The sequence below is a fragment of the Chionomys nivalis genome, chromosome 20 (assembly GCF_950005125.1).
Source record: "Chionomys nivalis chromosome 20, mChiNiv1.1, whole genome shotgun sequence".
NCBI classification, from domain to species: Eukaryota; Metazoa; Chordata; class Mammalia; order Rodentia; family Cricetidae; genus Chionomys; species Chionomys nivalis.
The window spans coordinates 22,253,313-22,269,777 of record NC_080105.1 but is presented as its reverse complement, the minus strand read 5'-3'; the positions used below and the strand labels follow the sequence as shown (position 1 = coordinate 22,269,777).

Here is a 16,465-nt window from a genome sequence, read left to right as displayed (position 1 = left end):
AGAACTCATTCATTCATTCATTCATTCACTCAAAATATATTTACCAGCTTGGTCGTACTGACCTGAAAGTACCTAATCAAGAAAACAACGTTCTCCACCTCAGCTTATCATCTGATAGGAGAGCTAATTCACTAATTCAGCCAGCATCTAATTTTGAGACCTGATGAGTACTATAAGCAAAGTGGCCACGGAGAAAGAACAGAACAGAACTTGGCATTAGAAATGAGAGGCCAAGGGTAGAGAAGTCCCGCTGAGTATGATGTAAAGGACGGGAAGGATCCGGCATGATAAAAAAGAGAAGGCAAGCGGGAGGACAGCACACAGAGGTCTTGAGAAGGGCCCACACAGGTGGGGGGCAGGCAGCAAGAGGAGGGCTGCAAGGCAGAGTCACACAGCAAAAGCTGCTGCAAGTTACAAGTTTGCGCTTACTTCAACTACAATGGAAAGGCACAGAATAACCTTGTGTGGGCTTCTAAAGGATCACACTGGCGGCTGTGTGAATAACAGGCAATAAAAGAAATAGTGAGAGCAGCTGGGTGGTGATGGCATGCACCTTTAATCCCCTGAGGCCAGCCTGGTCTACAAAGTGAGTTCCAGGACAGCCAGGTTTGTCACAAAGAGAAACTCCATCTCAAAAAACAAACAAGCAAAACAAAAAAGGGGAAAGAAAAGAAATAGAGCAGTTAGCAAGCTTCTGCCATAGTTCAGGAGAGACAGGGTTGATGGGGAAAGACCGTGGGGGTGGAGATATAAAAAATAGCTCTGAGAGCGCGCAGATACGTCCTCGATGGTGACAACCCAAAGCCTCTCTCCTGTGAACTGTGTCTGATGTGATTTCCTTACCGTGTGTTTATATCAGAAATCAACTATGCCGCACTGGTGTCTTACACCATGTATCTTGACACACAGTACACACGTCCACACACAAATGCCTACCAGTTGAGTCGTACCTTTGTCTCTTTCTTGGGTTTACATGACTCTGAGCCTTAGGCTTTATAGACACAGGTGAGAACTCTTTCAGTTTCGGAGGTTGGTTGTGAGAACTGTTCTGGCAGCTCCAGAATACTAGGACGTCCTGGCATGCTGGAGAAAGGCAGTGATGGACCCTTCCTCCACTCACCCTACCCTTCCTCCAACAGTGGCATAAGAGCACAGAGAACGCTGGAGTACACGGGTAAGAGCTATGTTCGGATAATGGGAACAGACTCAAGCTTCCTACAGACTCTGTAGCCCGAACTAAAGAGCATTTACACTGCAGGTTCAACCTTTGCAACATCCACCTTCATGCTTGACTGAGACGGTTGCCAGATAAACCATGGGATGCCTAGCTAAATTTAGATTTCAAATAAGCAAAAAAAAACCTTAAGCTATGCCCATAGTTGACAACAATTTATTCTAACGTTTTTAATTATTTACGTGAAATTCAGACTTAAACTAAATATACTGTATTCTGAGTTGTTAAATCTGGCAATCTTATGACTCAAGCTGCAGTAGGAACAAATTGTCCAAAGAGTCTTCCTTCATACCCCCACGAGATGCTGACACTTGTCTGTATAAGATGGATGTCTCTCGCCATCACATTCCTCCATTTCCACAGCTTTTCATACTTAATTCATCGCTTCTCAGTCTAAATACCAAGTGTATGAATGTCAAAATCCAAGGAATGGTACTATATTGGGAATTTTGCCATACAACCATAAAGAAAGCTGGTCCACGCGTGTGTGTTTGTGGGTGGATACAGCGGTGTGTGCACCTGCTGTGTTAACCTTTTAAAGCAAGGATTACCGTAACAGCACATCAGAAATACCTTTTAAGAGTTTTAGAGTCACAGCGAATTAAATTTGCATTCACACTCATGAAAGCTACTTAGATCCCACAGTAGTAGAACCAATTATTGAATAAACTAGAAGAGAAAGCTCTGAATTCACTCAATAAGCACTGTCTATCAAAAGCTAAGAGCTGAAAATCCTTCACTTAAAAACTGTAACACGCGAAAAGGGTTTAAAAGTGTAGGCCACAGTTTTCTCTGAGGACCCCCTCTTGCATATACGCAACTGTTGGGATTTCCGTGCTGGTATTGGGGGGAAAGTCCTGGTAAGTAAAAATCCAATTAAGGATATGAGATGGCCAAAGCAGCATCAGCATTTGCTACTGTTTCACGAGAGGAGCTTTCTTGTCCCAGAATGAAAACACAGAGAAAGTTCTGCCATTCGATAGACAAATTATTTAGCAGTATAGTTTCTTTTCATTCTGGTGTAAGCTCACTTATATATTATGGACTAGAAACAAAATATCATAGACTGATGGTAGTCTTGGGACCACGTTTTGACTACCACCAATGTAGGAGATGCCAGAAATTAATACTTCATATCTACAATATGATGATAAAAATAGAGACCTCCTCCTCCTGCCCATTTCGTTGAACAAAGGTCCTTTTATTTCCCTGAAACAAAGGCACAGATATTTTCTTCATTCCTAACACCCTCCCTGAGTCTAAGGTTCTATAATAACAGTAGCTGCCCCAAGTTTAGAAAGAAGAGGATATGTGCTTACTCTTCTTGGCGTAAGTCATTGACGCTGCGGTCCAGTGAGATCATGTCACTTGCCACCATGTTAAATCCAAACTCCTTAATGCTGGCTTGAACTGCTTGCTTGTATTCTGGTCCCAGAACCAACGGCTTGGCTTTCTCTCCAGGGCCGCCAACCACTCCGTGAGGCTCGGGTTCTTTGGGTTCAAAGTTCCCGAGGACCCCTGGGCGTAGCACAGGATCATGGTAGGTGAATGTCTGAGGCTTAAATGTGAGGAACTGCCTCTGTATTATGTCTTTTTGGGAATCTCCTCCAGCATGATGCTCCTGTTCATTTTTGGCCTTGTTTTTTCTTCTAATAGACTCTAAGTCCACTTCTACTCCTTCAACATGAGGCCATGGTACCACAGGTTTGAATCTGTCATCCCCGGGAGCTAATCCATTGCCTCCTCGTTTAGGCATGGGGTTAATGGCATCTCTGCCTTCCTATACAAAAGGGAGGGGATATACAATGAGTACACGAAAGCACACCAACCACAGCAGAATTCAAGATACAAACTACCATGTTCAAGAAAAGGTTGAGGTGAGGATCAAACATTGTAAAGTGTGAAATGCAAGCGGGACATCCTGTGAATCAGGATGGTGCACCGGAAGGCATCTTTCAGATTGGGAAGGAAGTACGATCCCAAACAGGCTGTTTTCTCACCTTATTATTTCAAAATAAATGAACACATTTTTACTTGTCTCTTTAAAAATTCAACACTCTTTAAAAGATTTCTCAGTGATTGAGACAGACACTTAATTGGTCTTTGGTACAGCAGTGCTTTTCAGTGAGCTGATATATGACAAGTAGAACCTTTTGTAAGCAATACGGCCATATGGTAGCAGTGATATCAGATGGATGTCATGCATCAGCCAGCTGGCTTTGTGCCCCAAATGGCAGAGGAACAAGGTAAACTCATGCATTTGGTCCCAATTCAGAACTGTCTACTCAGTCAGAGTTTGGCTGAAGAGCTACAAAAACAAACAAAACCCAAATAACTGTAACTAAGCCACCACGTTTTTTAAAACTTCTCTGTATTTGACTTTGCCACGTCCAGGCCATATGGCAAAGACAGGCCTGACATGGAAGAATATTCAGTAAGTGGTGCTCTATCTTCAGTTTGGACCCTCTTCACCTACATAAATCTTTCGGCCAGAGATCCTCAGTGCTTTCTTCACTTCTGAGGTACAACGTGCTAACGTCTTGCTAAGTCACTGCCATTCTTTCCACAAAGCGAGGTTTCTCAACATTAACACCATCTCAGGGGACCTTAAAGAATACTAAAGTGCCCGCTCCCGGGCACTGTGTTTTAATTGGTCTGGGCATGTGGAGTTTTGAAAGCACCCCAGGTTGTAATATGCACCCAAGCCTGAGAGCTATGAAGAGCTACTGGCTTAAAGGCAGAGTGTTAGCCGTAATTGGGCATGGGAGACAAAGGGGCCAGCACAGCTGGGTAGGACACAAGGTGCCCTGTGAACTGCAAAGTAGGCCAGCTTGTCTGCCAGGTCACCGCACACTTCAATGATACCCTCCCCTAGCAGGTCAGTAATAGAACTAGCACAACCCCCCTTATATTTTTAAACTCAATGACCCTGAGAATTAAAGTTCAAAACTTGATTTTAAAGAATACGTGAGAGCTCTAGGTACAACAGGGATGTTTAGGCTGCTGTCTACTTTTATTTATTTATTAGAGACAGAGACTTCTGTAGTAAGTTATTCCAGATGGGAACAGGTAAGAGTGGCCAAGGACTGACTTTAGAGAATTCAAAATCAGTTTTTAAAAGAATTCTCAGTTTCTTTGAGTAAATGCATAGTATTCAATACGCTACCGATCCAATAGGCAGACAAGGAAAAGCAAGGCTTTCTGCCTTTCCTTCTGTAGAGGCAAGCATAGCTACCAGCTGCTTACGAATTTCTCCAGAAATGCATATGAACATACATTGTGTGTTTATATAACAAGCGATTAACATGGAACGCAGATGTTAGTTACTCCATTAACAAGAACCTGCAACATGTTACAATAGATTCAAGGGTAAACCCAAAGAACAAACAAGTACCTAAATGTCAAGAAGATTAGCTCACACAGGGCAGCAATCAATTGTATCCTATTATACACAATTTCCATTTCGGTGGATAAGAATCCTTTGTATTTATTAGAAAATGGCCCCAAGATAACAAAAGGATAAAAAAAGGAGAACTGGGTGAAATAAACCAGTCATCATTTGGGGTCACTTTAAACATTTACACAGTTGTCCCTGAAACATGAAATATAAGGTACAATAGAGCTTGACTGTATTAACGTGGGCCCTTTCTTTCAGAAGAAAGGGCTTTTGAGCCCCAGGGCGGTGTAGGAGAGACTTAGCTCGAATCTAACTTTTGAGCCCTAATAACGTCAGGCCAACTAGAAAAAGAAAGGGCAATGGAAAAGGAGAACAGAAGAGGGGAACTTTGGGGGTGGGGAGAGAACGAGCCAGAGGGTGGCAGGGGCCCCAGAAGGGCAGTGAGAAATGGGAACAAGTGAAAAAAAAAGATCTCTTACACACACATGAAGATGCACAGAAATGCCACAATGAAGCTCATTACTTTTACATGAAACTTAAAACAGTAAGAGTAAATAACTAGAAGGCCATCTTGCCAAAAATGTTCATGAAGGATTGGAGAGGACCCCAGGATCAGCCAGTCATCAGAAGAATGCATCCTAAGTATGAGTGATCCTGTCACAGAGGGGCAAACATTGAAGCCACGGTGTGATGGGGGAGTGCCGCTTTCTCTAATCTGTTTCTTGACTTTTTCTAAACGCATGCAGTATTGTAGATGAGTCAAAACAGAAATCACTAGAAAACACTGTAGGGTGTGAGAACAACGTTTCTGACATCGAACCAAATTAACACAAGAAGAAGGCAGGCGTCCTTTCCCTTCGATTTTTCGTACTGGCAGTGTGAGAAGTGCTCAAAGCTGGGGAAGGAAACGGTACTGGATATGGATGTGAGGTCTGCAGAGCCATGCTGCCACTAATTTACTGTGGGCAATAAAATTTCGTCCCCATAATCTCATCGGGAGTGGCACTATTAGGAGGTGTGGCCTTGTTGAAGGAAGTGTGTCACTGTGGGGGCGGACTTTGAGGTCTCCTATGCTCAAGATTAACCCGGTGTCACACACAGACCAGCTCTTGTTGCCTTCTGATCAAGATGCAGCCAGCACCATGTCTGCCTGTGCACCGCCACGCTCCCCACCACGATGATAATGGACTGAAGTTGTGAATTGCAAACAAGCCACCCCAGTTAAATGTTTTCCTTTGTAAGAGTTACTGTGGTCATGGTGTCCCTTCACAGCCAAAGGAACCCCAACTACACTTACCTAACGTCTCTTAGGAAGAAGCAGTGTCAGAACAGAATGGAACAGCACATGAAATGAACTTGAGATGGAGTTTAGCTCCACGTGCACCCTCCACTAACAGCCGTTTGCTCTTTCCTTTGACTCAATGGTTCTTTGTAAGTTTCAAGCTGTTAGCGATTTTCAGGGTTCTATGAGAATGGTGTTCTATCTTTGTCCCTGGTAACCTCACTTCCTCCCAAGCTTGGTGACCAGTTTTACACTGGCGTTTTGCTTCTGTTCATTCCCCAGGCCACGCCACACTTCTGACTTTCAGATCTCGTACACCACTGTTTCCCGAACCTTATCCACTTATCTCCATCCTCTCCACTAAACACCCCCCCAGGAGACCAGTCACTTGCCTCCCACGACATTGCCGTCTTTCCTATTTCAGTCACCGGCCCTCTATCGGGCCCATGAAGTCTGAAGCCACAACTCATGTCAACTTACTGTTTCGTTTTTATCATTTTACTGACACTCAGTCCCTCGTGATCTTCTGCCAGGCCTGTCATCTAGGTAGCTCTTGAATTTTACGGCTTTCATTCTCCTCGCTGTGACTTACTGATTTTTGACCAGTCCCCTTTAGGAAATATTATTACGACAGTAGTATCAGTGACACTGTGCTTCTCATATGTGAGCCTGTGTCATCTCGTGAGCGAGGGATGATCATGATCACACAGGAGGAGCTGACTAAACTACCTGAGAGCAGAATCAGTACTGGGTGCAATTCAAATCCGCACCCTAACTGGTGAGGCTGAGCCCACGCCACCCTCATGCTCCCCCCTCCCCCCGCTTCATGCAGGCACCATCTCCCCTCATCATCGTTCCTTCCCAACAGTCAGACAGATTTTCCTGAAATCAATTATGAAGATATTAGCTTTGGTTGTTTCCATTTCACCCATGGCCACAGCTCTCAGCAGGCATTCTCTAACATATCGATAAGGTTTTTCTACACCCCAGGCTACATTCATGGAACGTCTCTATTATTACCTAAGAAGCAGGGGCTAGGTGAGTTTATCCAAGAGTCAAACAGTACCTTTTTTTTTGCAAACAAAAAAGGTCTTTCTTACAGCTATTCAAGTTATTGCAATGTGAAAGCTGTTACAAATGCTAGGTAAATAAATGGAAATGATTATGTTCAATAAAACTTTATATGCAGTGACAGGTGGAGGGCTGGACCAGGTCCCTCGACCCCTGCACTCAATTGGAAGGTTGGTGAAGGGACAAAGGCTATATCTATCATGGCCTCACTATCTCTTCGTATGGAATTTCTCAATAGAAATGTACTGAATAAATGAATCCTAAAACCTGTGTTTTCGTAGAAAGACAGAGAGAAAAGAAACGGAAAAGACACAATGGAGAATATAGAATTGGGACCCACAGGCTCAGATCAGCAGGCAGACCCTTCTGAGCAGCAGTTTATGAATTCACTGGGGACGTAACTACATTCTCTGCATGATATTGTGCTCTAATGATATATTACAGTGTCAGAGAAACGGAATCTACTGGCTTCTCGAAGCCTGGATGTCATTAACTGTGAAGGGAGAATCAAATACTAGAATTGTCTGTCAAACCCCATGTCAATTAGGAATAATCATGTCAGCTCTTCATGTTATATGATTCAGAGAGCGGCTCGAAAGCAGTGTGAATCTTAACTCCCCTGAGAGGCAAGCTGTGCACTCCTTCTTCCAGGGAGTAAACGAGAGTCAGAAGCCTCCATGACTCATGGTACTATAATAGCGGCTGACTTACTGTACAGCCAACGTCAATGAATCTCTGTTGGCTAGGAAGGCAAAGAGAACCAGAAGGGACTTTTGCAGGACGATTACATTCACAAAGGTGGAAAAGGACAGAAAAACACAACCACTTATCACAAGGCGGCAATGTCAAATAGAAGTGAGGTCGGACTACTCCGTATCCACCTTACGTTATAAAATGCTCCCTGCCCTGAACCCCCAAATCCTTTCTACGTGTGCCATGTTTCTTGGATGATCACGCCTTAGTAAAGATGACACTAATCTAAAAGGACTATAAAAATGGTCTTTAGAGCAAATGACAGTAATCTAGAGAGGATGTGAAATCCCAAGTCCCGAGAATAAGCTTATGTAGTCACAGCCCCTTGGTAAGAACAGTTTAGAGAAAACGGACATTGCTGAACGGCATCCCCTTCAGGAGCCACAGAATTTAAAACGTATCACACGGGAAGTTTTATTTAGTGGCTAAAAATCTCTTAACCAAAACAAGCAAGTACACCAAAGAAACGTTTAAAAAGCAAAGAACACCCACTCCTTTTTACTGGAAAACTCACATCATTTCTTGGGCTACACTCACCACTCACAATGGAAGAAACAGACAGAGGAAGGGAGGCTGTCAACATCAGCTCAGTGCTACCAGTTTTAAAGGAAACAGTATGCTTGCAGGCAAGGACACTTCGGCCTCTAATCCACATGTGGCCAGATGTTAGTTGGTGTTCTGCTTAATGACAGCTGGACTCTAAACTAACCCACCTGATAATACACTGACCAGACCTTGAAGTGTTTCTGCTTTCAGAGCACTGAAAGTTGGTGGCATTGCAGGCGGTGGCCCTACTGGATGCTGGATGGCGTGTGTGTGTGTTTGTGTGTGTGTGTGTGTGTGTGTGTGTGAGAGAGAGAGAGAGAGAGAGAGAGAGAGAGAGAGAGAGAGAGAGAAGAGAGGAAGAGAGAATCTGTGTGCATGCTTGCACATGTGTGTGCAGGGAATAATTTGTGCTTAATCAGGGCTTAAAATTGATAACTCCAAGATTAAACACAGATCCTACTTACCAGCTCTTGAATATCTAGGGCAGTGGTTCTCAACCCGCGGGTCGTGACCCCTTTGAGGTCACACAGGATATATTCTGCATATCAGATATTTACACTACAACTCAGCACAGTAGCAAAATTACAGTTATGAGGTAGCAGCGAAATAATTTTATGATTGGGGGGAGTCATCACAGCATGAGGAACTGTATTACAGGGTCTCAGTATTAGGAAGGTTGAGAACCAGTGCTCTATGGTATCATCTCTTGTAAGGAATGACTCTATTTCCAAACAAGACTCTTGAACCAGGAAGACACGTTGCTGTGGCAATGTCTATGTGAGGGGCTAGGGTAGAACTGAGGTGTATTTCTAGGTTCCGGGCACTTATGTAAGCATAGAAATTCCATACAAGCTTTGGGTGTGATGTAGTAAGATAAAGGCTGACCTTATGGCAAGGAGAATCATCTAAAGAAAGGAACAGACCACCTTAGGGGAGGGTGTTTGTGTACTTCTGTCGTTTTGAAGGTATCAGACTTAGCAGACTGGAGAAAAGTCTGTAGCTGACATTACAGTGATCATGTCACACAGAGAATCCCAGCTTAGGAACACAAAAGATGAGTGACAGACTTTGGCAGAGCAACCAGGCTGAGTACCAGACCGCACCTTTAGTCACTTCCTCAAATGTAACCTTGAGACTGAAATGTTAAGATCCTGACAGAGAGCTGCCCGTTATGTTACATAGCTAGAGATTACACCCTTCGCTTGACTTTCTCTCGAGACTTCCCACACACTACAGAAAACTACAGAAAACACAGTCCCAAGGACTATGCAACTACGTGCTGCCAGTTTCAGCACTGGGAAGGTTTTTTACCAAGTTTCCAGACACACGAAGGAAAACAAAAACACATTCTTAACGTCTGTCCTATAGTATCCTAAACTGTTTTGTGTGACAAGCACAAAAACAGGTATTTGCCTCAAAATTGGTCAAATTGTATTTTTGAACATTTAAACGTCAGAACAAAACGAAGCCGTCTATGTCACGAGAGCATCTCGAGATGTCTCACCATTGCACAGTGGGTCCAGCCTTCTACGCATTTTCTTGCATACCCAAGTATCTTTTGATATTCCTTTCCTTTTATTTTGTTTAAAAGACACCAGGGAGTAAACCTAGGGCCTTGCCCATGCTAGGTAAGTTCTCTACCACTGAGATCCTGGTTTTTTTGAGGTAGAATCTCACTAGTTGCCCAAGCAGGGTCCGGGACTCACTGTGGAGCCCAGGCGGGCCTTGAGTTGTAATCTTCTTCCCTCGGTTTCTAGAGTCACTGAAATTACAGTCCCGTGTGATCAGCCCAGCTTCATTTGCTGTTCTTAAATGAGGCATCCTTCTGCACTGACACGATCATTTTCTCAAGTAACCCGAGTAATCAATCACACGTCAACAACAAAATAGCCCAAGACGGCACATTTAAAGGCTCTGGATCTTTGTGCTAGCTTAACAGTTTCTTCTACATTGTTAGGATAAGAAATTTTGCGATTTTCCTGACTTCATGAAAAAAAATCAAATGTACTGAAAACACTACATACTCAGTAGGAAAACGCCCATTAGTCTTCGGGAATCAACCAGTGGAGTGATGATAAACTTTCTAAAGTCATCTAAAATTATCTCCGTTTTCTGATGTCTGGTCCAAACATCCTTTTTAGCTACCTCCTTCTGGACACTGGCTCCCCTTCTTAAGGGATGACAAGGGTGCAGAGTCGTCCCAGGAACTCCGTATCCACCGAGGCTTTTCCTCCAGGTGAACAAGTCCTGGGTGCTCTCTCTAAGCGGTTAACATCAGCTAAGAAACTAATCAGGGGTTAAGCAAGCTTTTTCCTACTATTCAGTTTGGTACAAAACCAAGCAAACAAAAACCCATCAAGCCTGACATCAGTTCCGGGAGATGGCTCAGTGGATAAAACGTTCACCTCGCAAACATAAAGGCCTAAGTTCAGATCCCTGGCACCCATGTGAAAAATAAGGTATAATCTGTCTTGTGGGAGAGAAAAAAATGGAAACAGATAGCTCACTGGTCAGTCACCCTAGCCAAAATGATGAGCTTTAGGTTCAGTGAGAGGCCTTGCCCTAGCACAGTGAAGTGGGGGAGGGAGAGATGGCTCAGAGGTTAAGGGAACTCGCTGCTCTTGCAGAAGGCTTGGGTCAGCTCTTGGCACCCATATTCAGCTCTCAGTAGCCTGTAAGTAGCTACATGCAGGGCGATCCAGTGCTCCTGGCAGGCAAAACATTCATATGCATAACATACAAATAAATGAATCTTAGGAAAATAAAGGTGGGGAACAATTAAAAAAAACAATTGACACTGACCTCTAGCCTCCACACTCATGTACAGACATGTACTTGACATAGACCGCTAACCTCCACACTCAAGTGCATACGTGTACTTGACATGGACCGCTATCCTCCACACACAAGGGCATATGTGTCCATATATACATTAACAGGTATAAACAACATGTGTGCGCACACCCACACAGAATTACTGACATCTCTGTATGCCCTATCTTCTGATAATAACTACGCCGTGATTATATTCCAGCTTTACATCGGGCTGTTCTCAGTCCTCAAGAGCCATCTCTCTTTGAAGAGTCGCCTCATAGGGTCTGGACGCTCTCCCTCACGGCACTGAACACTGACACTGTGTGTGGGGTGGGAGGCATCTCTTCCTTTGGGCTTTGGGAAACTACTTTTCAACCGGCAAGAAATCATTATTATTACTTTATCAGAACCCAATCCTAATGGACAAATATAAATTTATTTGCAAAGCATGTATTTTTAAAAATATTTCAGAGACAACAGCTTATATTAACAATAACAGCAAAACCTTTAGAAATATAAAAATATTATTTTGTGGCTTTGTGGTTGCTGGTGGTTTCTGAGACATGGTTCAGGCTGGCCTTGAACTTGCCATGTGGCTAAGGATAATCTTGAGCTTCTGATCCTCCAACATCCAAGTGTTGGGATTACAGGCATGAGAAAACGAAATTACTAAAATATGGTTAATACGGTTAATTTTTATGATAGGAACGCCACAAGCAACAAATTGATATTTTTAACAATAAAAGATTATATTTTGTTTGTTTGTTTGTTTTGAGACTCTGTAGCTCTGACTGGCCTGGAACTCTATATGTAGATCAAACTAGCTTTGAACTCAATAGGGATCCACTGGCCTTAGTCTTTCAAATGCTTTGATTAAAAGTGTGTTCCATCGTGTCCAAAAAACTATTTAATTGACTAAGATCAAAGTTATTATCAAGGAAACCTGTCAGGAAGCTAGCCCGCAGGGGTGGCGGCATATGCCTTTAATACCAGCACTTGAGGCAGAGAGGCAGGAAGATCTCCATGAGTTCTTCGGTGGTGGCATATGCCTTTAATACCAGCACTCAGGAGGCAGAGGCACAATATCCATGAGTTCCGTAACACCCCGGTCTACATAGTGAGTTCCAGCACAGCCAGAGCTGTTACACACACACACACACACACACACACACACACACACACACACACACACACAAAAACCCGTCTAAGAAACCAAATATAAAATAAAAATACCCAAGAAGCTTAGGGAACACATACACTATAAAAACATTAAAAATATTTATAAACTCCAGTAATATTTACTTTCAAGGACTTCATGCTTTAATTCCCAAGATGAATCATAAATATACATATTGAAAGACATCTTATTGTAATACTTAATATTTTTAGGAGTCAAACACAAGTTTTTTTTTTTGTTGGTTTTTTTTTTTTTTTTTTTGGTTTTTCGAGACAGGGTTTCTCTGTGGTTTTGGAGCCTGTCCTGGAACTAGCTCTTGTAGACCAGGCTGGTCTCGAACTCACAGAGATCCGCCTGCCTCTGCCTCCCGAGTGCTGGGATTAAAGGCATGCGCCACCACCGCCTGGCAAACACAAGTATTAAATAAATGATCAATAAACCACTTCACAACACATGTCAAAAGATGCGCTCAAGCTGCATCTGCCAGTCTATGCTGATGTTTCAGCACCAAGAACACAGATTCTTAGAGAAAGGCTATAAATACCAGGCATACCAATGCCACTCAAAAACCTCATCCAAGGTAGTAAAAGAGAATTGTCATTTTTAAGTTAAGCACTGAAAGCTGTAGCATAGTATTTTTTTAACTCTCAATGTGTAGAAGCCACGTGTCTGTCGAATCTTAAAGGAAAGCTTCTACGTAGAATTTCCACTTTATAGATGATATGGAAGCTACATAGAATATTTTAGTAAAGCTGTCAATATTTTATAATAGGTCTTATCAGATTATTTTAGACAGAATGAGCTGTTTAAGAAGTAAGAAAGATGTTTAGAAAGCGTGAAGAGACTAGTGGAAAATTTAAAACAAAGCAAAGGATTTTAAGATAAAAATCTGCAAAGATTTTAAAACATGAATAATGTATGCATGAATATATATTATGTATGCACACAAGAAGCAGAAATATACATTTTAAGACCAAACAGTTTGGAAAGAAGAGAAATTAACCCTGCTGAATAGACCCTTCCCAGGAACAATCAAGGCATTTCATCAGGTACTGAAGGAGGAAGTACTCCAGGCTGAATCGATGGAGATGAGGCCACATCCGTTCAGCCCACTCACATCGGTGTTAGAACTTTATTTCAGCGTGCGCCAATCAACTCTATTTTCTTCCCCAGAACTGCTCAGGAAGTTTCCCTTTACTCCACTTTCTAACCCATCTTCTCAAAGCCTATCCGCAGCATTAATCCCTGGAAACCATACTCGTGCATATGTGTGTGTGCACGCGCGTGCGCGCGCACGCCCTTTGACTCTTAATGCCAATACGACACTCGATTTTAGAACTTACTATCACCGAAAGGCAAGCAGACAATTTAACCTTAATCCTCCTTCCCATCTGGAAGGTCCAGTGAAGCTACCTAACGATTTCCAATCTCCCTGAAAGTCTCACAGGAAAACTATGACACAAAGAGAATCCTTAAAATCCCTTACCTTTAGGAAAGCACTCTACCCAGTGAGAGGAGAATGAAGTCAAACATGGCGACTGTATTGGGAGAGAATGTTTAATGTCTTCTTGAAAACTAAAAGAACAATGTCCTATTGTCCCTCTGGGAAGAAATTCAAGAACAGAACACAATGCTCCCCCACCCCTGCCCTGCCCCCCCATGATCTGGGGACTCCTGCAGCTGCAGCTGGATAAACCACCTTTGCTTTGAGGTTCCTGGCTCGGCCCTGAATGCTGGGCTCCACAATAGGTCAAGAACAAAGCCTGCAACAAGAACTTAGCAACACGTACATTTCGATTGGTGTAAAATAATCTCCTCTTGCAAATCTAGAAAAAAAAAATGAAAATACTTCATTGTGTAGGGCAGCTGACGAAAATGGTATGTACTACCACGTTGCGACCACAACCCGTCCTAGGGGAACACCACACAGTAACATCATCAGAGGAGACCGAACATCTGAACGTACATCAGGTTGTTTATGTAATAAACATCTTCATTTTTTTTTCCTTTTCAACTCTCAGCAGGCCTGGTCTCAGGAGGCAATGCTTGGCCAATTATTGTCTAGTTTGTCCCAAGTGTCCTGTGGCCTTCAAGTGAGTATAGATACATCATTAAACGACACACGAACCGTCTCTTTACTTCTATTGTGTATTTCAGTTTTCCAACATGCCAGATGCTCTGTCTGCAGGAGGAATCCGTACCCGAGGAAGCAGGGCCTATGCCAGGAAAAGCTGTGGCCTGGGACCCCAAGATGGAAGGATGGGTCCGCTGGTAAGGAGACAGGATAGAAGGTGAGGACGGAGTGTGTGGGTGATGATAAAGGCAAAAGTACGGAAGCTGAGGAGAACTATAGTCCCTCACAGGCCCCTTCAGAGTGTCACCCTTCGATACTGGAGCCATATGAGTGACACACACTGACAAGCGCTTTACTGTAGCAGACAAGCTGAAAGGGGAGGTAAATGAGATGTTTTTGGAGACCTAAGGGGAAAAAAATGAAAAAAAAAATGCTAGAGAAGACAGTGTGAGAGAATTTCAAGACACGCGGGGTCCAATGGGCTGAACAAACCTGGGCATGGTTGTGGCCTTAGGGTTTGTGCCCTGCTCTGTTACCCCACACTGTGTAAAATGTAGGCACTCAGGCTATGCCTTGGCCTAGGACAAGCATATTACAAGCAGCATTTAGCTCAACCTTGAAACGCAAATACAAGTTAACCCCACACTTCCTATATGTAGACAACATCTTTAGACCACACAGCAGTCACAGACCAGCAAAGAAGTTATTCCAAAAGCTAAAGGTAGCCGGGCGGTGGTGGCACATGCCTTTAATTCCAGCACTCGGGAGGCAGAGGCAGGCGGATCTCTGTGAGTTCGAGACCAGCCTGGTCTACAAGAACTAGTTCCAGGACAGGCTCCAACAGCCACAGAGAAACCCTATCTCGAAAAACCAAAAAAAAAAAAAAAAGCTAAAGGTCACCTGGAACCAAAGGACACAGGAGCGTATGAATACCACTCCAGAAAAAGCAGGCTGGAGAACTAACCGAGCAACAGAGAGGAAGGGCTCAACCAGCTCACCCTGCGAGGAACACAGTGAAGGAGATGACCACCTAGGGTCTGAGAGGCAGAGAATTCCAGCTTTCTCGGGGCTCCTGATAAAGCTCAGTCCACTGTGCTGATTTGTTTAGAAAGATGATGGTTCCTGCCTGTCTCTCAGGACAACCTCAGGCAGCAACACCTCTTGGTTCCAGGTCCCTCCTCCTCTCTCCCAGCAACACCTCTTGGTTCCAGGTCCCTCCTCCTCTCTCCGGTTGTCATTTACACAGAGCTGAGCTCCCGCCTGCCTGCCAGGCTCTCCTTGACACCTTTCTAACTCCCAAACTGCCCTTCATGTTAGTCTCTCCTTCCTCAGCCAGAACAAAAGCTTTATTTGAGCAAAAACCTTACACTTTCTTCTCTCCTTTTCACAGTACAAGTGCCTGACCAAACCTGAAACCTCTTGTTGGTTTGTTTCTCGAGACAAGGTTTCTCTGTGTAACAGCCCTGCCTGTCCGGGAACTCACTCTATAGACCAGGCTGGCCTTGAACTCACAGAGATCCCCGTCTCTACCTCATCAGTGCGCCACCACCGCCCACCCGGCTGAACCCTCCTTTTTATAAGCATTTAACTACAGAATCGAGGCATTTCAAAAAAGACTGTTGAGAATGACTTACACTTTCTAGGAGCTGAGAAATTGACACAAATAATTAATTTTCGGAGCCCTTAAAAGCCAATTAGCATATCCACTGATGTATCTTTCGTCTGTCTTTTAATTACATTATAAAGTCTGGCTTTGGCATACACTCGTGCCAGAGAAATAGCCAACTGTGACACCGAGCAATGAAATCTGCCTTGTCAAAGCCTCTTTGCTCCTCGGCGTGTGAGGTTATAATTTCTCTTGTCAGCATGCGAAACAAGGGGAGGGGAACATTTCCAGCACAAAGAGGCAAAATCAGTCTTTCTGAGAATTAAAGACTAAAGTCTTTTTTGTCCTATTTAAGCTGACTGTTCTGAAACGCTGACTTTCGAGCTGTCAGCCCACAGCTAAAGAACACCCAAGCCTTCTATGACCAGCAGGATCGCTGAGGCCAGGAGCGTGCCCATGACTGGGGCTTCGTTTGCGGTCTACTCGGAGAAAGAACTTATCAAATACTTGG

General features: G+C 43.6%; 1 protein-coding gene across 2 annotated transcripts in view; it reads right to left on the bottom strand.

The window, feature by feature from the left end:
* Positions 1-16,465, bottom strand: part of Galnt7 (polypeptide N-acetylgalactosaminyltransferase 7) — a 130,806-nt gene that overhangs the window by 64,871 nt on the left and 49,470 nt on the right. For both annotated transcript variants that reach the window (XM_057752587.1, XM_057752586.1), the window contains exon 2: positions 2,554-3,014. In XM_057752587.1, coding sequence (XP_057608570.1) covers positions 2,554-3,014 — 461 coding nt within the window. The remainder of the gene's footprint in view (positions 1-2,553; positions 3,015-16,465) is intronic.